This window comes from Tachypleus tridentatus, chromosome 12 (genome assembly GCF_004210375.1).
Source record: "Tachypleus tridentatus isolate NWPU-2018 chromosome 12, ASM421037v1, whole genome shotgun sequence".
Lineage (NCBI taxonomy): Eukaryota > Metazoa > Arthropoda > Merostomata > Xiphosura > Limulidae > Tachypleus > Tachypleus tridentatus.
The window spans coordinates 112,814,449-112,838,867 of record NC_134836.1 but is presented as its reverse complement, the minus strand read 5'-3'; the positions used below and the strand labels follow the sequence as shown (position 1 = coordinate 112,838,867).

Below are 24,419 nucleotides of genomic sequence, written 5' to 3'. Positions count from 1 at the left end.
ACTACTTAATTTTATAGCTACTACACAACTTTCCGCGTCCCCCGCTGTTACAGAGTAAGTCTACGGATTTACAACGCTACAATCAGAGGTTTGATTCCCCTCGGTGGACTCAGCAGATAGCCCGATGTGGCTTTGCAATAAGAAAACACACACACACACAACTTTTCGTGTGATCTAAATATTATATGAAAACAGTCGATGCCGCTGAAGCTATGACAAGTCTATTACGCATGCGCAGTACCGACCAATAAACAGCGCAGTGTCTTCTCGCTCATTCACACTTCTTGTTAGCTGTGATCAGGGCAGGGACGGTTAGGTATTAGTTCATGACAAGGACGTGGAAATAAATAAAATAATTAATATAACTCCAGTGTAATGGCACTCTCCACCCCAGACTGCAGCGTTGCATTTGTTTATCTCAAGCTTTAAAACCCGGGACTGTACAAGTCGTGAAACCCTCTCATCCGAAGTATAGAGTCTCAAATAATCGTATTAAAACCGGAAACTTCTCTCCAGTAAAGTTCAGAGGTTGGTTGTTCGATAGTAAAGCTAAACGATTGTTGATAGCCCATTAAATACTAAACATACAACAACTGGATGAGAAACAGAGAGACGTGAAAAGGGCAAGTGGGATGGGTAGGAAGCTATAGGTTAGGGAAGACTAAAAAACAATCAGAAGAACAACAACAGAAGACACTCCTTTCGACGTAGAAATAGAACTATCTAGAATGATAAAAATTACATATAAGACTTAGCAACGTAAGAAATTAAAATCATATAAAGGAAGAGAACATAAGATGTAACAAGATGGCAAAATAAGTGATAGTTGGGAGAATTTATAAGGTGGAAAACAGAATAAAACACGTGTCCACTAACGTGTGAATTCCATTTACATGTACTGGCATTAGATCAGTAGTTTGCCGTGTGTGAAGTGTGGAAGTCATCAAAGAAACGATATAAATGGCTGTTTCGAACCTCCTTTGGAAGAAGCTGATTTAATCCATCAACATGTATACCTTCCTCGCCTTGTCTCTTTGGCTTATGGCAACTTTACTGGTTGAAGACTGTCACCCAAACGATGGAATACCAGGTAAGGTTCCGCGCGTTTTCTCGTATCGCATGAGATTTTTCAACGAGAGTACCAACTTTTGTACTGTTTCAAGTCTGATTTGTGAGTGAATTTCAAACCTTCTTAAATGCTCTGTAATTGAGTGGTGTTATTTATCGACACGTGCTAGGTTTGTCCTTTATCTTCTATTCTCTCCTTCCATCTTGATCACGTACGATCCCTGATAGGCTACTTACAGCCCTTTAAGAAAGACATGTAGTTGGGTTTTTGTAATTGAGTAAATGATTTTTTTCATTATTTTGCGCCCTTATGCTCTTAAATGCGCCTCCCCCCCCAACAACAACAAATTTTCCGGCATCCTTGGATTTTCTGGTCCCAGCCACTAGGTGACTCTGCTAATAGGGCGTTCATTGAACACCGTTGATACCCTTTCCTCCCCTACCTACTTTATCAAAGCTTAAGTTTTACGCGAGCGGGGCAAAGGGGAATAACAATATTCCTGAAGATCCGCCCCACTTCAGGAATGTGGGATGTTTTTCCTTCAAAAACTAAATACCTGCAACGTCGTAGTTTTTTGTACTATAATGTTGTATTTGGAATTATATAGGAAAAAGGAAGCATTACTGAAAAGTATTTTCCAACATGCATACTTCTAGGTTGGTTCTTGATGACGACAAACCAACTTGAAATAAAAATGTTTCTCAGAACGGCTGGTATGAACACTTTTACTGATAAGGAGAGAACAACGTTTCGATCTTCCTAGGTCATCTTCAGGTTAAGAAAGAGAGAGTGTTTGAATGTGACCGTTGACGGACACATGTTTTAGGGTCGAGAGTATAAACGGGTATCGGATTGTAGGGGGCGTTGCATGTGGATGTTAGGTTATTAATTAGTATAGGTATAAAGATGTTCTTTTATATTGATTTAATTTTGGTTTTAGTTGTTGCATAAGTAAGGCTTTTTTGATTTTGCGTTTGTATATATTTGTTTCCCTACTTAATATCTCGGTGTTTTCTATGGTTATGTTGTGTTTATTTGATTTGCAGTGTTCAAAAATGTGTGATGGTGTTTTTTTAAATCTGGTTTCCATTTTTCTGCTTTTCTCTGCAACATAGAAGTCGTGGCAGTTGTTGCACTGTGTTTCATGGCACTTGTTCAAAATCAAAATTGAATAGAATATAAAAGAAGAATAAGTAAACTACTAATTATCGTGTTTCCCTTCCTTCCGGGCCTCAGGCCTGAACGTCAACCTATTTCTATACAGATAATTTTGTACCATGTCCACTTATGCGTTATACAAGTTCAAAGCCATATTGATGCGGTAACTATCTAATATTAAATAAATATTTTTGTCTGTCTGTTAACGCATCTCCTAAACCAGTTGACCAATCCCAACCAAACATGGCCTGCTAAATTGGATATTAGGTCCTGAACAAGATAATGCTATTTACAGCATGAAAATGAAATTTTTATATTTTTAATACTCACGATATCTGTATTGCACGTGATTTAGGATACGTAACTCATAACACCAATCGATATTCTATGTATCTAGATACAGAAGTTTTACTAAAGGTTTATCTACAAAGCTTGACAGTCTTGTCTGCAATTTATTATCTATATTACTAACATTGTCTTATTTACGTTTACAGTATTTTTTGCAAATTATTAGGTTTTATCAGCTGAAGAACAGCTGACAAGAGAAATAAAGTATAAAAGTCATTATGTGCCTATCCGTTTTGTTATTGTTAATTTGTTATGTTACTTTAAGTGTAATGTTTTAGATAAAATAAATTAAGACAACACGTAATATTTAAGAGTCATCTTCATTTATTGAATAATTAATTTTTAGCAGAAATACTTTATTAGAAATTCTGATTTTTTGCTGTACTAAAGACTTATAATGTTTACTGTAAATTTGCCAAATTTCGTGAAGATACATAAATCGTATCGCTGTATCACCTCACCTCTCGTAAGTAATGTACGATTTTATACAGATATAATTATTTACTTTATAACGCGCCATCTAGTGTACGTTTTATGCTTACGACACGGTTATTATATAATATTTATTATAAAATTCACATAAACTGTATATTTTTGTTTTTGTAGTGCAGGTACAAATCTGAAATCAGTTTTTACACGCCTCTGATGTTGAATCCGAAATCGACAAATTAAGAGTGTTTGTTCTTACAGCAAAGCCACATCGGGCTATCTGGTAAACCCACCGAGGAGAATCGAACTCCTGATTTCTGCATTGTAAATCCGGAGAGCCAAAGTAAAAGGAACGTTAAAAATATCTGCAGATTACGAGTCTTTTATTTTAGGGCGCTCTACTCGTAATCTTAGGGTTGCGGATTCGAATCCCCTTCACACCAAACATACTCGCCCTTGCAGTCGTGGGGGCGTTATTATGTGACGGTCAATCGCACTATTAGGTGGTAAAAGAGTAGCCCAAAAATTGGCGATGGGTAGTGATGACTAACTTCCTTCCCTCTGGTCTTACACTGTAAAATTAGGGACGGTTAGCACTGATAGCCCTCGTGTAACTTTGCGAAAAGTTAAAAAAAAAACAAAGAAACAAATTTTATACGTTAAGTGATATTTAACATTGTTATGTTTAACGTACCGTTTATATATATTTAATTTATTACTTTACCTCAAGAAGAGGTTCAACAAATACATTGTGGACATGCCCCCTAAGTTGATTTTAGGGTAGTGTTCCTTTTGTTTTCTAAACAATTAAATAGTCACTTAACTGAATTACAGCGCATGAAACGGTTCGACTGTTTAATGCAATTGTTAGAAGACACGTGGGAGATTCTAGGACTGAATATCTGTCGCGAACTTGTAGTTGTAATGAATGTTCGATCGATTTGTCACGCTTTCCTTCATGAATACGGACGTCAAACTGATATTCAATTATGTATGCAAATTACTGTATTTGAGGTATAGTAGGCGTTAGAATGTTACTTCAGAAAAACGCATTTTTAAAAGGTGTTTTTAATCAGAAAACGTAATCATCAAACTAACTACTGGTAGTTTTCAAAACAAATTATAATCCAACACAGTCGCGGTCATATAAGTTGTAGCTGTGTTCTGAACGAAGACATAGTGGCTGTTTAAACAGTTGAAAGTTACAGAAACACAAAGTAAATATCATAACGCGATCATATATATGCAAGTTGTAGCGATGTTCTAGTCGAAGACACAGTGGCTGTTTAAACAGTATAAATTGTCGGTTACAGCCACGCCATGAACAAAGATACAGTGGCTATTTAAACATTATAAATCGCCACTTACGTCATGCTATGAACAAAGATACAGTGGCTGTTTAAACATTATAAATCGCCAGTTACAAAGGTACAACAAACAGTCACGTGTATGTTAACTATATTAAGAAAAAAAAAGTACTCTTTCTGAACAAAATATAAGTTTAAAGACAAAGAAACTAGTCCTTATGCTAGTATTGTGTTAAAATAATATATGTTATTCATTAACAGGTTATAACTGAAAGTGAGTGTTTCACCCTGTAGCCAACTACAAAAACAGCACTACTTATTTTACTTGTACTTAAACATTGGTGTTGTTTTTTGTCATGTTATTTTATCAAAAATATCCAGAAATAACTGGAAGTTACTAGGTAATGAGTAGAAGATCTAAACAGTTAAGTACACGTGCGTTTAATGGATTCAATAAAAATGTTGTTTGCGTATATTGACCGTACAAATAAATTAATCTTTGGTCAACATAACCGACAACAACAAAAAAAAAATGCACGTACATAAGCTGTCCTCAAAACTAGGCTTAGTTCACAAGTTTTACTTAATCAGCGAGTAAACTGAAAACGAAACTTATATATGTAAAAACGGCTGGTTTGGGTTGAGAAAATTGTGTGTAGAATAGCGAACAACGTTTCGACCTCCTTCGATCATCGTTAGATTCATAAAGACAACGAAACTATTAAGCCTCATCACTCAAGTTTTACTCAATTACCAACTGAACTTAAAACGAAACTATTAAGCCTTAATTCAGTTATGTACAATATCATGTTTCTCTAAAAAAACTTTTGCAGATTAAAAGAAAATCTTTTGTATTTTTTGTGTAGATTAGTATTTCTCAGTTTGTGATTTTGTAAGAAATAGAAAGTACGTGTGAAGATTAAATTAGAACTTTAGCCTTCTTATAGCGGAATCGTTGTTATAAAAATATTTGTAATAAGCATAAAGTAAGAGGAGGCGGTTAAAAAGATATTTTTGGAGGAATTTTGTATATAATGACAAATATAACGTTTTTTTTTTGTGCGATGAGAAATGTTTTTATGTCAAAATACACGAATAACACATTTGGGTTTACGAAATACAGTTTTATATATAGAAAGATATTTATTTCTTATCTCGACTGTGTTGTGAGTGCAATTACTCTCTGGTCATTCTGCAAGAAAGTTACTGTCCAGAAATTCAAAAATAAAAGTGTTTTGCTTTTGTAAGTATCAAATTGTGGGTCACGGGTACAAATATTTAGCTTACTAACAGTTTTCAGTAACCACGTATTGCTCTAGTGTACTGTGTTATTTTAAGGTAAGAAAGAAATTTTCTCTCTTCGAAAACTCAAGAAGGTCCATTAATGAAATTTAATATAAGTGCGTTTAGAACAGCTAGGAAAAGACAACAAACAGTCTAGACCGAGACAACGAGATTCTGATGCGATCGTGTAATGAGAGTAATCGAATTACGTGTATGCTCTTTCACAGCGCACGTTCTGTGGAGACGTAAAGGAGCGAAATGAAATAACAATAAAATGTAACTCATTTCTGCATAGTTCACGTAACTAGCTGCATTTTTATTTTAGTAAGAAGCAGTCGTGCAGTGTTCTTTGTTATTTTCTATTAACTTACGTGAGTACTCTGACTATTGAGTTGTAACTCTACAATTTGCTGAACAGAGACTAGTACCGAACACCATGTTTGTTACATTTCTGACCAGAGAATAACACCGAGCACCATGTTTGTTACATTTCTGACCAGAGAATAACACCGAGCATTATGTTTGTTACATTTCTGACCAGAGAGTAACACCGAGCACCATGTTTGTTACATTTCTAACCAGAAACTAACACTTAACCCCATGAGCCCCATGTTTGTTACTTTTCTGACCAGAGAATAACTCTGAGCCTCGTGTTTGTTACTTTTTTCTGACCAAAGAGTAACTCTGAGCCTCGTGTTTGTTACTTTTTTCTGACCAGAGAGTAACTCTGAGCCTCGTGTTTGTCACTTTTCTGACCAGAGAGTAACTCTGAGCCTCGTGTTTGTCACTTTTCTGACCAAAGAGTAACTCTAAGCCCCGTGTTTGTCACTTTTCTGACCAGAGAGTGACCCTGAGCCCCATGCTTATAACTTTGTTAAGCAGAATGTAAGCCTTAGCTTGTTAGGAGATGATATGATCAGTTATTCTTTCTGCTCTCTCTTAATTAATCTTTGTAGCAACAAACTAAAAGTAGATACTTACATTTTATGAATCTAAGATTAACAGACTAGCGTGTTGGTAAACGATTGTGTCTATTTCTTTTCTTAGTCATCCTTTATTTGAAATAACGTTTTCCACCTACCTTTTATTTTTCTAAATAAAAGACGATATTCCTTGCATAAAATTAACAGTCGGTTACCTTGTAGCATCAGTTAAATCACACGATGGATCATTGTCAGCCGCTTTCTGGCTCGAAGTCTCAGAATGTCTACTCCTCATTAATAAATGGCTAAATAATGTACAATAAATTCCGATGGTTTTGCTTACCGTGCAAACAGAAGTGCTTTGTTTCTTGAATGATCTCTGTTTTGAACCAATGGCTCCTCAGTAATAAATGGCTAAATAATGTACAATAAATTCCGATGGGTTTGCTTACCGTGCAAACAGAAGTGCTTTGTTTCTTGAATGATCTCTGTTTTGAACCAATGGTTCCTCAGTAATAAATGGCTAAATAATGTACAATAAATTCCGATGGGTTTGCTTACCGTGCAAACAGAAGTGCTTTGTTTCTTGAATGATCTCTGTTTTGAACCAATGCTTTAATGTGCACGCTCTTTATGTTGGAATTTTTTTTATAATCATAAAGTTAAATGCCGAAAATGAAATATTTAGAATAATAAAAGATTTGCGTGGGCTAGTAAATTACAAAATGTCAAATAGAAAAAAGGATAGTGATTAAAAATTGACATAATTTTGTTGGTGAATACGAAAACAACATCAGGTTTTCAAAACAAGTTGCTTAGAATAGAGAAAAAGAAGAGAAAAAAAATCGAGATTTCAATTCACATCACTCAGCGTTACTTTATTCACATTTTTAGTTATGAATACTGCCCAAGGAAGTTTAATTTCTGTCAAATAATTTTCACATTGCTAATAGTTTATAGGTGTCTTTTTCCCTAATCGACTCTCATTCCACAAACAATCAACGAGCAATTAAGAATTGTTTCTTTGTTTTTGAATTTCGCGCAAAGCTACAAGAGGGCTGTCTTCGCTAGACGTCCTGAGTTTGGCAGTGTAAGACTAGAGGGTTCTGGTTTGGCTTGTTTTTGAATTTCGCGCAAAGCTACAAGAGGGCTGTCTTCGCTAGACGTCCTGAGTTTGGCAGTGTAAGACTAGAGGGTTCTGGTTTTGCTTGTTTCGAATTTCGCGCAAAGCTACACGAGAGCTGTCTCCGCTGGCTAGTCATCACCACCTACTGCAAACTCTTGGGCTACTCTTTTACTCGTAATACGAGGGTCGCGGGGTCGAATCTCCATCACATCGAACATGCTCGCCCTTTCAGCTGTAGGGACGTTATAATCTGCTGTCAATCCCACTATTTGATGGTAAAAAAGTAGCCCACGATTTGGCGATGGGTGGTGATGACTAGCTGCCTTCCCTCTAGTCTTACACTGGTAAATTAGGGACGGCTAACGGAGACAGCCCTCGTGTAGCTTTGCGCTAAATCCAAAAACAAACAAACCAGCAAAAACACCGCACAATATTTTGTACAAACGTCCATTGATGTTGGATGGCCCAATCTTGAACGCTTGAACGTGATTTAGTGGCTAGTATGCTAAGCAGAAATTCTGAAGTTCCAATGTTCGATCTTCGACATGTCTCTGAACACACACCATGCACTTTTAGCTGTGTTACAGTCAGGTCTGCTATTGGCTTAAGAGTAGCCACGTAGGTAGCGAATAATGGTTCCCTCTTTTTTCGGCCCAGAAATTCTAAATTAGAAATGGTTTTTGTGACATTCATTACATTAGGCACCTTTCAAGGTTGAGAACGCCAGAAACTCGCTTCGAAACGTAATAGAACAACATCATTATTTATCTTCTATAATAATCTTTTATGCGTAGCAGGAACGTTATTAAAAGTCTGTAAACTAAGAAATTTTATAAACAAGCTGTACCTATAGAATACCATCAAGACATCACCTAAAGTCAAAGCGTTTTAGCCACCAGTAGTTAGTAATTGCTATTTAGAACCTACTAAAAGCTCTTCACACTTTCCAAAACACGTGAATGCTGATGAGAGACTAATGACACTAATCGCTGTGTGACTTTAATTTCCGTTAGTTGCATTTGGAATATATGTCTAATTGACGAGGTGTTCAACAAGCGCAAACCTGTAACTTGAGTAGGTATCGACCAATCACGACCCTGTAACCTGACTGGGTATTAACCAAACAAGGGTCTTATGCTTGACAGGGTATTCATAAAGCCAGGGCTTGTAACTAGGTCTGTAACATATTCACTACCCTCGGACCTAAAGCTTGGCCATAGTGTTTTCAGAAGTATATATATTGTTTTTAGTTTTACATTTAATAATTAAAATTCATATTACTTTTAGTGAAGTTGTTACTCAAACGTTTTTTTTCTTTTATTTGTTTTTTAATCTCGCTAGGCTTAGTAGAAGTTTTATTGAAACGTGAAAGGTGAATTTTACAGAAAAAAGAAAACTTTGCAGTCAGAATAACTACTCATACTGATTAATTTTGCAGGTTCACATTTTTTATAAAACATATGTGCTAATAAATGAAACATAGAACTTGGTGCAGAAAGAGCCCTTTCCGAGTGGCAATCCGAACGTTTTAGTTTTTACGTTTGTCGCTAGGAAAAGTACAGTGACGTAAAAGTTGCCATAAAAATCGCCAACGCCAGCGCGTTGAATGTAAATAAACATGGCCAGTGCATACGGAGAAACAGAGGCGGAGTCTGTTCTGACTTTGTGTTCTGAACAGTGTCGAGTAGTGCCATATCAATTCGAACCTACTCTGAACGAACCTAGAACAGTTACTTTTGACACAGATCTGACAAGTTCTTGTGATGAGGACAGTTCCACGAGCGAGAGTAGCGGAACTGTGACTGATACTGAAGAACTGAGATTATATATTAAAACAACATGCTTTATGAGTTTTATGAGATTTACATTTAATATGACAATGTCAAAGTACTGTGTTAAGATTACTTTTATTATGATGAGTTATGGAAATATGTTATGGAGTTTATATTTGATTGTTTACAAGTCTACAATTTTTTTTTAAATACATAACATATACTTGATTACTTCAACATGTTCAAGACATAGTCTTATTTCAATTTATCTTGAAATGTTAAATTTGAGAAATGGAATTCTTCAAACTTTTCCATATTTATAAATGATACAAAAAACATCTACAGAATGATCTACCAGCTTTTAAACTTGGAATATACTCTATTTGGGATAGATTTGTACATGTCTAGCCTAGGAAATCAAGGTTTCACTGACTTTCAGGTGCCACAAATGCAAAACACGCTAATATATGTGAAATGTGTATGTCTAGTTACATTCTTCAAAACTGTGTACTTTTTAAATTATTATATTATACTAGTTAATGTTTATCGCTTTATACTGCACACATACCTTTAAATTTGTTCTTTTCGTTATGGCAAGAGATGGCTTCAGAGGGGTGGAACCTGTACGCTGCAGGCTGAAATCAGTCCTCAGCTCTACACGAGGAAAGATGGTGGGGATGATCCTGTCTACTGCTGATGGTTTTTTCAGTCTCAACCTGCCTGGCTTGAAATCCACGGAATCCAAACAGTGGGATCCGACACAAAACATGAGCGTTCAAAGTGATCTTGACAAAGCTTTGCATGATGTTAAGGAGTCCAGTTCTTCCTATTGACCATCCGCACCCACTGTCGCCATCTTGCCGGTTTCTTCTCCTTGCACGGAAACGAAAAGAAGCTTTTGCACGATGCCGAACTGTTTTTACAACCATGAACAACTCAGTAAACCATGTTATTATAAAACAAACATAAAGTACCAATATCAAGACACAAATAGTCTCACAAAGTATGTAATCCGGAAGAAGCACCGATAGATTTATATAAAACACCAGCACTGAAAGGAACACAATGGTCGGCGCGCAACGAAGCGTGTTTGGCAACTATTACGTCATAGTTGTAAAACGTCACGGAAACAGCCGAACGACCGAGAGGAACTTGAGTTCGGGGACCCGCATATTTTGTTTTATTTTTTACTCAAAAACTAAAGTGTTTAAAAATATGGCAACCACACAGGAATTATACCTAACCAAAGTACAGTTTCTAAGGCAATTATTAAATTTGTTGAAAATTCACCTTTAAGTATACTTCAAGTATATTGCCACGTTTTTGTGTTCTGGTTTGGTTTGATTTGAATTTCGCGCAAAGCTACACGAGAGCTATCTGCGCTAGACGCCCCTTATTTTGCAGTATAAGATTAGGGGAAGGCAGCTAGTCGTCACCACCCACCGCCAACTCTTGGGCTACTCTTTTACTAACGAATAGTGGGATTGACCGTGATATTATAACGCCCTTACTGCTTATAGGGCGAGCACGTTTGGTGCGACCGGGATTCGAACCCGCGACCATCAGATTACGAGTCGAACGCCATAACCCACCTGGCAGTTTCACTAAGTCAGTTTCTTCAAAACTGATATAACAGCCGGAAAGGTTCGTTTGAGAAACTCTTTACACAAACTGCCAATAAGAGTTTCTTATTTTAGAAACATAACGTGTTTTTATTTAGTGTTTTGGTACACTGTGCTGTTTAATAAATCCATTTAGACATCTTGATAAGAGTAATTAATCTACACGAAGGAAGAAATCGTCTCTGAAGATGCTACGGGCGCATAAGCGTTTTGGATTTTAAACCATTGTTAAACTAACGTCTCAAAATTTATTGTAATATACCAGTTATTTGAAAATGCCTCTGATTAAATAAAAACAGAACAATAAGAGTCTACTTAATATATTATAAATTGTAAATCTGTCATCGCAGATGTTCAATAAATAAAAATTCATTTTGAGAAAGGAATAATGTTTGATCGATGAATGAATAGAGATTGTTGAAATATATTTAACGTCGTAACTTTTATTAAACGACGGTCCAACCAAGCCTACGGAGAGTTGAAATTCCTTAAAAATGTTTAATACTTAAATACGGACTTTACTGAAACCTTGCGAACTTTGTCTTATGGTCTGCGATGGTACGGAATCACGAGATTGTTTGTTTTTGAATTTCGTGCAAAAGTACACGACAACTATCTGCGCTAGCCGTCTCTAATTTAGCTAGTCATCATCACCCACCGCCAACTCTTTGATTACTCTTTTACTAATGAATAATGAGATTGACCGTAACATTATGACTCTTCCACGACTGAAGAGTGAGCATGTTTGGTGGTACGGGAATTCGAACCCGCGACCTTCATATTAGGAGTAGAGCACCCTAACCACCAGGCCATGCCCGGTCGAAATGACAAGAAGTTAGGGGAATGACTGGGTTGCTTTGTTTAATGTCGGGCAAAGCTATCAGAGGGTTGTGTGCGTTAGGTGTCTCTAATAGAGGGACGATACACTAGATTAAAAGCAACTAGTTAACATCATCATGAGCCACCAACAGCTGGGATAACCTTTTACTAACGAAAAGTGAGATTGATTATCACATTTTAACGCCCTCGCGGCTGAAATGGCGAACCTGTTCAGTGAGAGGATTCGAACTAGAGACTCGCGGAATGCGAGTCGAATGCCTTAAGCAGGATAAGAAATGTAGTAAAATTGAAAAGTTACATGAAATAAAGAAAGTATGACAAATATAAGTCGTTGTTTGATGAACCGATAACCGTTGTGACAGATATAAGTCGTTGTTTGATAAACTGATAACCGTTGTGACAGATATAAGTCGTTGTTTGATAAACCGATAACCGTTGTGCAGATATAAGTCGTTGTTTGATAAACTGATAACCGTTGTGACAGATATAAGTCGTTGTTTGATAAACCGATAACCGTTGTGACAGATATAAGTCGTTGTTTGATAAATCGATAACCGTTGTGACAGATATAAGTCGTTGTTTGATAAACTGATAACCGTTGTGACAGATATAAGTCGTTGTTTGATGAACCGATAACCGTTGTGACAGATATAAGTCGTTGTTTGATAAACCGATAACCGTTGTGAGAGATATAAGTCGTTGTTTGATGAACCGATAACCGTTGTGACAGATATAAGTCGTTGTTTGATAAACTGATAACCGTTGTGACAGATATAAGTCGTTGTTTGATAAACCGATAACCGTTGTGACAGATATAAGTCGTTGTTTGATAAACTGATAACCGTTGTGACAGATATAAGTCGTTGTTTGATGAACCGATAACAGTTGTGACAGATATAAGTCGTTGTTTGATAAACTGATAACCGTTGTGACAGATATAAGTCGTTGTTTGATGAACCGATAACCGTTGTGACAGATATAAGTCGTTGTTTGATAAACTGATAACCGTTGTGACAGATATTAGTCGTTGTTTGATGAACCGATAACCGTTGTGACAGATATAAGTCGTTGTTTGATGAACCGATAACCGTTGTGACAGATATAAGTCGTTGTTTGATAAACCGATAACCGTTGTGACAGATATAAGTCGTTGTTTGATAAACTGATAACCGTTGTGACAGATATAAGTCGTTGTTTGATAAACTGATAACCGTTGTGACAGATATAAGTCGTTGTTTGATAGACTGATAACCGTTGTGACAGATATAAGTCGTTGTTTGATAAACTGATAACCGTTGTGACAGATATAAGTCGTTGTTTGATAAACTTATAACCGTTGTCTTGTAAGAAGAGAAGATGATCCTAAAATTAAAAGAAAAACGTAACAAGGTTTCTTATTGTTTCCACATAACGAACACAGTTTACTATATGATCTTATAAACTGTACAAAGATAATATTCGTCTCCGCACTAGTCGTTAACGTCCATTCAGACCCTGTTTATAAACGATTCTGTTTCTCACTTTTAAACTGATTAATACAGGGAAGTGTATAAAGTTTGTGTAGGAAAATCGATTAACTTGTGAGCTTTGGTATAAAATAATCTGGTCCGGCATGGCCACGTGGTTTATCGTGCTCTACTAGTCATCTGAGAGTCGCGGATTCGAATCCCTGTTACACCAAACATGCTCGCTCTTTCAGCCGTGGAGGCGTTACAGTGTGTCGGTCAGTCCCATTATTATTCGGGTAAAGATAATCCCAAGGGTTGGCGGTGGGTGGTGATGACTAACTGCTTTCCTTTTAGTCTTTCGCTGGTTAATTAGGGATAGCTAGCGCAGATGGCCTATGTGTAACCTTTCGCGAAATTTCGAGTGTGTATGTATGTTTTCTTATAGCAAAGCCACATCGGGCTATCTGCTGAGTCCACCGAGGGGGAATCGAATCCCTCATTTTAGCGTTGTAAATCAATAGACTTACCGTTGTACCAGTAGGAAACGCAAAAATTCGAAACAAGCGAAACATAATAACCTATCGGTAGTGCACTTTACTAGCGAGACCCTCATCACTAAAATCAACCAGTGATTAGCAAGCGAAGTCGCATATAAGTAACTGTTTCTGAGATTCTTTCCTTTTAACGTACCTGTAACTCTACAACGTTGCGTGGATACGATTGCGAGTCGATAGAAAGCGTACGTCGTCATCCGGTTCTTTGCCGCATTCAATGCACGTGAGATATAAGTTAGATCTGAACCTTAAAACGGCTGCTGAGGGTATTAAATCTTTTGTTAAAATAATGCAGAGAACAACGTTTTGACCTTCTTAGGTCATCTTCAGGTTAACAAAGAGAATTTGCAACTGAACGTTCTTTGCACATGTCTTAGGGACGAGAGTGTAAACGGGTACAGGATTGTAGGGGGCGTTGCAGTATATGTTAGGTTACTAATCAGTATAGGTATAAAGGTGGTCATATATTTTTTACCATTCATTGTGCATTAATGATTATGAAATTAATGATTAATGTTATGAAACAAGTCTTAACATGCATTATGTATAGAAATCATGTGCAATCATGTTACCATTATCATAAATATTGGAAGAATTGTTTGTTATGATTCTACGATTATCTATTATTCCACCATTACACCATGTCATATATATACGTGTTAATATGACTCTATGTATGTACATAACATAAGGACAGGTTCCATACTCACCGTTTTTCTTGAAACATAATTGAATGAACCCCGTTCAGTATTTTTTTTTATGAATTAGAAAGCTTCATTGAAAATTTCACGTTTGCTGATTAATTCTAGTATGTACGTAATAGGTAGTAGTTATTCGTGTGATAATTATATCAGATTAAAAAACGGGTTTCTGTGTAACAAAGAATATTACGCTGAGAGACACGTGTCTATAAAATACAACGATTTGTAAGCATAACGAAAAGATTTAATACATATTACACGTTTCGACAGAGCATTCTAAAACGGACAGATGAATGCTGTGTCGAATCGTGTAGTTTGTACTGTATAAAATTAAACAGATGATCCATATTTTTATCTTATACAGTTAACTGAGGAAATTAACTTTGTTTATAATATGTACGATAGATGGCAGTGCATTCTGTTAGTCACGCTAATCAAATATTTTCAATATATGCGAAGAATAGAAGTTCAGCTCAAAAGACAAAATAAAGACGAAACAGACAATACTGCTAATGAGATTTTTTCTAGGCAGGCCTGATGCTACTATTTGTATAATGTAATTAGTCTTGTAAAAAAACAACAAAAAACAAATATGTGCTTGTACTCTCTTAAATTTGGACGGCACCTTAATTGACGTAAGGTTTTCTTTGTTTTGAATTTCCCGCAAAACTGCACGAGGGCTCTCTGCGCTAGCCGTCTCTACTTTAGCAGTGTAAGACTAGAAGGAAGGCAGCTAGTCATCGCCATCCACCACCAACTCTTTGGTTATTTTTTTGTCAACGAATGGTGGGATTTATCGTCACGTTAGAACGCCCCCACGGCTGAAAGGGCGAGCATATTTGGTGTGATGGGGATTCGAAACCGCGACCCTCAGAATGCAAGTCGAGTGCCTTAACCATCTGGTCATGCCGGGCCTTGACATAAGAGCTGAAAAGTTGGTTTATGTCACTACAAAATCCTTTATCCTGTCTTAATTCGAACAAAGATGGTGACTTTGTCGTAATGCGTTCGAAAACTTAAAGCTCTCAGCGTGTTCAGAACCCCCACTGCAGAAGCAGCGCTTAAAACGTGCTTTTATTTAAAACACGTTTTTCTTCGGATTGACAACAGATTTAAAGGCAAGTTTTGTTTTAATTCCTCACATGTTCGAATGCTGTCTCTCGATTTTTCTTTTTAATAGTATTCATAAGAACTTCCACTCTAGCGATTTGCTAGCAAACATATAATATCATATAATATCACATAATAAATATGTTGTTGTTGTTTGGATGTCGTTTTGTTGTTTAGTATATTATATTCTGTAACATTTATACGTTTTAATAAGAGAAAATCGGGAATCACTAAAAATAAACGCTACTCCTATGTAACTAAGGACCAGATGTATCTGATTTAGGCTGTGATATTATGGTTTCAGTTTTGTTTACAGAATAAACTGAAGCTCGTTCCCACTGATGCACCGTTTGACTCAGCAACTATGTGAAACACACTGGACCGGATGGACTGTAGTATCGTGTACATTATAAATCAATTTGACTTGATATAACGATATAACATGCTTAGTAGCTAGGCTCTTGTAAGAACAGAGTTAAGCCTATTTTGATTACATATAATGCTTTAATAAACTTGACTGAAAACAGACGCACCTTAAATGTATAAGCTTCATATTTTGCAAAATGCAGTTAAAACAGAGAAACTCTGTAAACATAGTGAAAGCACGTGGTTTAGAATGTGGTACAAGCTCATGTCGTTTTAGATTGCGTTAGGAAAGTTGACGAAGAAAGAACACGCGAAGGCACGGCTTCTTACAGTTTATTATTTTTGCAAACGAAAAGTCCAAAGAATATTTATCTTTCCATTGATACAGACTTCCTTATATATACATATTTTAAAATTCCGCTCTTCTCTGCAGCTTAAAATGTTTCCAGTTAGCATATTCTGTTTCGAAAGATGAAAAAGGACAAAACATTATGTGTTCTTCCGCATATCAAAGTCGTCCAAACGCTAAACAAATTCGCTAAGTCACATTCTGTAAAGCGGAAAGATTTATTACCTGACATCAACCCTATTTCTTTCTTCATAAAAACTTTCATTTCTCTTTCTGAGAATTCCATTTTATGCCACGAACTGCAGTATTTTATAAGTTTAAATTAATGTACAACTAGACTCTTTTGGTGGCCCTGTGTTTGAATATCCAAGATCTTCTGTTCTTATGAAAATCCTTTATTATTGTCATCTCAAATTAAACTATCGAAAACCCTACGTTGGTAGTCGTACATCAGGTATAACCCTACATGTTTTATTTTTTATTCTAAAACGAAATGTACATGTCTTGGTCAATAACGGATTGGTAAATGTTCACGGATATCGTAGTTTAAATGTAATAAACTTTAGCTTGGAGCTTCCTAAATATTTGCTCAAAGTGTTTTAACTAAAATTGACACTAAAACATTTTCAACGCTCGAAGGTTTTTTACGGGTTAAGACTTCCGTAAGCGAATAGTTGAAAGAATGTAACTTCGATGAAAGTAGACTTCGATATGTGCAAGCCTTAGTTAAATCTTCCGCTTCACCGAATCATTTTCCTGTTAACATATACTGTTTTGAAAATGGCATAAGACAAACTACACCGTGTTCGTCCACATACTAAAAATAGGTCCAACGCTAAACAAATACCCTGTATTTCAAAACGGCCGGTATGGGTATTAACACTTTTATTCATAAGCAGAGAACAACATTTCGACCTTCCTAGGTCGTCTTCGGGTTTATACCTATAGCAACCGTTCTGAGATACATTTTTATTTCAAGTTTAGGTTTTTTGTAAACCTTTGCGAAATGCGCACGTGGTTCGTCGAAACTAGTCGGGCATTTATTTTCGTAAATTTATGCTGTTTTTCTTAATTAATTTGCGTTCATAATCATAAAGTGTTTAATTTTTATAACATTTGACGAAATTACTGGCTCTATTCTTCATATGAATGGCCAGGTGGGTTAAGGCTTGCGACTCGTAATCTGAGGGTTGCAGGTTCGCATCCCTGTCGCACCAATCATGCTCGCCTTTTCAGCCGTGAAGGCGTTATAAAGTGACGGTCGATCCCACTATTCGTTGGTAAAAGAGTAGCCCAAGAGTTGGTGGTGGGTGGTGATGACTAGCTGCTTTTCCTCTAGTCTTACACTGCTAAATTAGGGACGGCTAGTGCAGGTAGCCCTCGAGTAGCTTTGCGCGAAATTCAAAAACAAACAAACTGATGTAATGGTCACACGGGCTAGCACGTTCGTAACCTTTTGACATTCTTCTAAAAGCCACTTCTTTCCACCGAATACTGGACTTTGCTTTGCAAACTAAACATGAATGAACTTGTGTTTTTTCTAGTATTTTTTTTCTTTTTGGGTGGTCTGAATATTTCTTGTCTTGGTGTTCTTTACTAATACTTGACACGCTAAACATGCTCGCCCTTTCAGCCGTGGGGGCGTTATAATGTGACGGTCAATCCCACTATTCGTTGGTAAAAGAGTAGCCCAAGAGTTGGTGGTGGGTGGTGATGACTAGCTGCTTTCCCTCTAGTCTTACACTGCTAAATTAGGGACGGCTAGCGCAGATAGCCCTCGAGTAGCTTTGCGCTAAATATAAAAAAAACAACATCTTCACATGAACCACGTGTCTCAAGTAGGCTTAACTTTTTAATCTTAATAACATTTCGTGTTGGTGGCCATAAATAAATACAAACATTCATAACCTAATCATTCAAACTAGAAACTGACATGCAATGGCCACGTGATCACAAACTAGCGATATGTTAAAAGTTTTTTCTCGAAATATAACTGTTCTTATGATCATTAAATCATCTTTTGATACACCGACGTTCGTAACCTGTTACCAAGGTGAAGCCACCATCACGAATATTATCTAAAGCCCTGAAAGCTGAGTTCAGTGCCAAGGGAAAACGTACAAGTCGAGGTATTGGTTTGGCCAGTCAATTTATCTTGTAACGTATCGAGCAAAGAAAAATAAGACGCTTTCTAGATGTATAATGTTGTATCATCCAACTTATGAGAGAAAATGTTTGACTCAGTATGAAACGAAATCAAGTCTACGTATGGGTATTATCATGGGAGAAAACTTTATAAGCAACGTTTTTCTTCTTCCTCTGATATTAAAGAGAAAAAAAAGTGGTGGGGTGCCAAACTGTGGTGGTCAATTACGGAGTTGTGGACTAGAAAGTCCAGTATATAAAAACCTTTTATATTTATTTAAGTGCAACTTAGAATGATTAAATAATTAGTTTACAGTTGTTGTTTTCCGTAGCTTGGACCTGGCATGGCCAAGCACGTAACGCGTGCGAGTTGTAATCCGAGGGTCGCGGGTTTGAATCCCGATCGCGCCAAACATGCTCGCCCTCCCAGCCGTGGGGGCGTTATAATGTGACGGTCAATCCCACTATTCGTTGGTAAAAGAGTAGCCCAAGAGTTGGCGGTGGGTGGTGATGACTAGCTGCCTCCCCTCTAGTCTTACACTGCTAAATTAGGGACGGCTAGCACAGATAGCTCTCGAGTAGCTTTGTGCGAAATTCCAAAACAAACAAACAAACGCCGTAGGTTGGAATTAACTCTTAACTGTCGCTGGTATGTTTTAACATAGCCCTCGGTTTACTCAGCAGATAGCCGGATGTGGCTTCGCTATAATAAAAGCACACACACATTTTAAAAAGTAGAATAAACTCAAATTAGTTGTTTCAATTTAAACACAAAGGTACACAGAGCGTTATATGTGCTCCGTCCACCATGGGTATCGAAATGCCACTGTTCCACTGAGTGGGTGGATTGTACTATAGAACCATCTAACATTGGAGTACAGAAACTATACATACATTGGAAATGACCACTTATAATTAAGTAAATATCTTTAACGTCCAACTTTCGCTTTTGTTGTTTTAGTAATGCTACATTGAACAATAAAACGAAAAACGACGGTGCTATCTGTTCGAATTCAGAGCAGAACAAACATATTTATATAATAAATTGATAACTTGTTTGTTTACTTTTAATGTTACTCATCGCTGACAACTTAAGGCATGGCCAAGTGGTTCGGGCGCTTGACTCGCACTCTGTAAGTCAGGGGTTCGAATTCCAGTCACTACAAATATGCTCGCCCTTTCAGCCGTGGAGGAGTATAAATGTTACTATAAATCCCACTACTCGTTGGCGGTGGGTGGTGATGACTTGCTGCCTTCCCGCTAGTCCTACTCTGCTAAATTAGGGACGACTCATGCAGATAGTCCTCGTGTAGCTTTGAGCAAAATTTAAAATCAAACAACCTAAGGTACGTTGAAAGGTGTGTGGATGACGTGTCTCGTGCACCTTCGCAATTAATTATCCAATAGAGAAACAAAGAACAGGTTAAAACCTTTACCTCATCTACTCTTTAGTGAAATTTGTTTTTTGGTGAGGGAGAGACAAAAAAAAAAGACAACTAATGAAATGAATAACCTTTGGTACTGTTAACCCTAAAGAATCACCAACTTCTACGTATTAGTGTTGGGAAACTTATATTCAATGTTCCCAAAAACAATACTCACCAGTGGCTCAGCGGTAAGTCTGAAGACCCACGACGCTAAAATTCGTGTTTCGATCGTGGTGGGCAGATCACTGATAGCCCATTATGTAGATTTGTCTTAACAAGAACCAAAGCAAAATATTAGTAAAAATCGAACAGTGATTTTTTCTTGTGTTTTGATCATTATGTAGGTTTGTTTGTTTGTTTGTTTAGAATTAAGTACAAAGCTACTCAATGGGCAATCTGTGCTCTGCCCACTACGGGTATCGAAACCCGGTTTTTAGTGTGTAAGTCCGCAGACATACCACTGTGGGGCATATTATATAGGAACGTTTTTGTTTTTATCTTTTAGCCAAGCAAAGTAGGCTTTGTTTCAAACATTAAGTTTCCTGGATATTATTTGTTAAGCCTAAAGTTATTGAAGAATGCTATTAAAAGTAAAAAACTAAAATTTTAACTGATAATGCTAAGACTCAAACATAAACCACTCCTAATTTAGCAGTGTAAGACGAGAGAGAAGAGGCGGCTAGTAATCATAAATTAACAGAAAGGACAATATTAACCTTAGTGCCAACAGAATGGTTTGTTGTTTTTTTTAATTTCACGCAAAGCTACACGAGGGCTATCTGCGCTAGCCGTCCCTAATTTAGCAGTGTAAGACTAGAGGGAAGGCAGCTAGCAATCACCACCCGCCGCCAATTCTTAGCCAACTCTTTTACCAACGAATAGCGGGATTGACCGTAACATTATAACGCCACTACGGCAAGCATGTTTGGTGTGAGGGGGATTCGAACCCGGGACACTCATATTGCGAGCCGAGCATCCTAACCATCTGGCCTTATTGGGCCACAGAGAAAGTGAGAAAGACAAGTGGTTCTAAACCAGTTAATCGAATTGCGTTGCGCCCTTATGAAAAGGTTACTCAACCTATGGGTTCAATGTCTCAGAGTGAGTCCGCGACAACAGACGATCCGGATTCTGATCACCCCGAGACGGACGGAGCGAAGAAAAAACGATTTCGCGTGGCTTCGCGCTAAAACGAACAAATTAATGATGTAATTTACTCTGGAATTATTGTAAACAAATAGCAAGTGCAAGATTGAATTTTTCGGGTCGTCGTCGACTATGTATATGATAAAATGTTTCTCAAATCTTTACGTACTTTATTTGATATATAGTAAGGTAATTTACTCCTTGCCTAAAAACTACCAGGAGAATATTTATTTGACGTATCTTCTTACACTTCGCTCTCTGAGAAGCGACAGCGTTCATTTGGCACCATAAAAAAAACGCAATCCATAAAACATTAAACCTTCTGAGTATTGAATTAAACGGTAACTCCAGACACATAGTGCCCCCTCTAAAGAAATGTTAAGAAATAGTATATTTTAAAGTGATACGTAAATAGAATAATTTTCATGATAATTATTTGTGAAAGTAAGACACTTGACTCTTAAACAGCTATAAAATGAGACAAGGAATAACATGAAAATGACTTATTATTATCGTCCGAAACTTGCAGGCCACCTTAATCATGATTTAACGCAGTGACAGAATGCTTTAAGTATGCATCCTGTGCTAACATTCATTAGCGTATAGAATATAAGCTTATTCTTTAAGCGTGAGTCTAGCGGTAGGATAATTACTACAATGTGTCTCTAAAGGTCTCGCCTGCTGTATTTTTACTCTAATAGTCGAACGATGAAAGAAGGGTTCTTATTTTTTAGCGCAAGGCTACATAATTTAATACCCGTTCTCCGCCGCGGTGAATGTAACATCCGATTATAATAAGATAGTAATATCCGCAGACGTGTGTAGTTCTACACCTGTCTCTATCTCTTTTTGGTTGTTGTTGTTGTTTTAATGTTCCAAGTACGTTTGTATTTCTTCGTAAATTAGCAAATTACAGTATTACCGTACAGACTGTGTGACGTGTTCAAATCTCGTTGGTAAATACGCTTACAGTTTCGATTATCTTTATTAACGAGAAAACACTTTTTATTACTGTTCTTGTCCGTCGTTTTAATCATTGTTTCACAATCCACGATTACCATAAGAGTAAGTGCTACATTTAATCTGTTGTGTAGTTTATGTACTTGGCGAAAACGAATAGGAAACTTCTAAAGTTCACAGACATATCTGCACCAGTTGGGTATTGTGGAAACAGATGAAGCATTCTAGAAGCAAACTTCTAGAGGTTTTAAAGTTTGAACAAGAGAAAACGATAAGAACCACAGAGACGTACTCTCCACGAGATGGCGTTTCGAATTAATATTACAACAACAAACCCGATTTTGCGCCAAAAAACTATCCCCAAAACTATTTTTAAGTAAGTGAGTAAATTTTCGAGGTTGCTGGTAATTTGCAGGTAAAAGTGTCCAAAACAACAACAGATCATGAACGAATAAAATTTATTATTTAAACTGTTTGAAGCTTTGTATTGTTAGTTTCGGTTTGTGTTTTAGTGAACGCTCCTAAAGAAATTGTAAAGCGAAACATTGAGTGTATAATTAAATAAAAACAACACTTTGGTTTTATTAGGATAACGTATATCTAGTATTAATAATAATATATCTTCTATACACCAATACGCACTACAATAATTAAACGACGAGTTACCTAGGACTAACATGGCAGACGTACGTCTTTAACTTCCAGTAGTTTTCCAAAATGGCGGAAGGTGAAGTTCGTTTCTAAAACCCGTTTCAACCAAACCCAGATTTTGCTAAATGTAATTTTCGGTTTAAATCTATTTAAAATATTTTGCACGTAAAAAGAGATGTCAGTAAATAATGTATTTAAAGAATGGATCATGTCATTCAACATAACAATAGTGGTTTATGTTCAGGAGTAGTGTGGTTTTCGTTTTCCATACTCCATGAACAATGAACTCTGGATACAATGCACAGTGTATAAGGGCTAGCTGTATGAACTGTGCACTTTAACTGTGAATCTGACAGTGATACAGATAGTGATGACTGAGATAAGTCCTAAAAGTACCTAACTATGATCTGGACATCACCTATTATTACCTATTTAATTTAGTATTTCTTTGCTTTCCTCGTATGTCTGTAACACTCTGTACTTCCGCAGTGTCTCAAGAGTAAATAGGTACAAAATTAAAAGCAACAAATATTTTTATTTCCTTATTTTGAAGTTTGTGTGTTACACTGTGTTGTAGCCTACAGAGTGTGTTATTCTTTTCGTGATCGGTGATATGCGAACGTTTTACTAACGTCACGACAATACAAATTGCAACGTTAAACGTCCTTTATATGAAGTCATTTTAGTGTCTGTTCACTTCTTGACAGACAACACATTACTCTATACTATAATGTAAGAGGTGAACCCTCCAGGCGGCCTTCGGCCCTCTTTCGGGGAAATTAATAGTCTAGTTGCCTCAGCCTGCTCAATAACACGTGTTAATCAATCACGCTTAAGGGACTGTTTCAAACATTTAATTTAATTCTAAATTTTAGCCATAGCATCGCGACTCGTAGAATGGGTCTGTTTATTTTGATTGTTTTTTTTTTTTAATTCCGCGCAAAGCAACACGGGATCTATCTACGCTAACCGTCCCTAATTTAGCAGTGTAAGACGAGAGAGAAGAGGCGGCTAGTAATCATAAATTAACAGAAAGGACAATATTAACCTTAGTGCCAACAGAATGGTTTGTTGTTTTTTTTAATTTCACGCAAAGCTACACGAGGGCTATCTGCGCTAGCCGTCCCTAATTTAGCAGTGTAAGACTAGAGGGAAGGCAGCTAGCCATCACCACCCGCCGCCAATTCTTAGCCTACTCTTTTACCAACGAATAGCGGGATTGACCGTAACATTATAACGCCACTACGGCAAGCATGTTTGGTGTCAGGGGGATTCGAACCCGGGACACTCAGATTGCGAGCCGAGCATCCTAACCATCTGGCCTTATTGGGCCACAGAGAAAGTGAGAAAGACAAGTGGTTCTAAACCAGTTAATCGAATTGCGTTGCGCCCTTATGAAAAGGTTACTCAACCTATGGGTTCAATGTCTCAGAGTGAGTCCTCGACAAGAGACGATCCGGATTCTGATCACCCCGAGACGGATGGAGCGAAGAAAAAACGATTTCGCGTGGCTTCGCGCTAAAACAAACAAATTAATGATGTAATTTACTCTGGAATTATTGTAAACAAATAGCAAGTGCAAGATTGAATTTTTCGGGTCGTCGTCGACTATGTATATGATAAAATGTTTCTCAAATCTTTACGTACTTTATTTGATATATAGTAAGGTAATTTACTCCTTGCC

At 37.0% G+C, this 24,419-nt stretch overlaps 1 protein-coding gene across 1 annotated transcript in view; it reads left to right on the top strand.

Annotated features, from left to right (window-relative positions):
• The first annotated feature begins 301 nt into the window (after window positions 1–301).
• Window positions 302–24,419, top strand: part of LOC143234367 (G-protein coupled receptor GRL101-like) — a 190,721-nt gene continuing 166,603 nt past the window's right edge. The window contains exon 1 of the mRNA XM_076471674.1: window positions 302–1,090. Within this exon, the coding sequence (XP_076327789.1) occupies window positions 1,009–1,090 (82 nt within the window). The 5' untranslated portion in view covers window positions 302–1,008. The remainder of the gene's footprint in view (window positions 1,091–24,419) is intronic.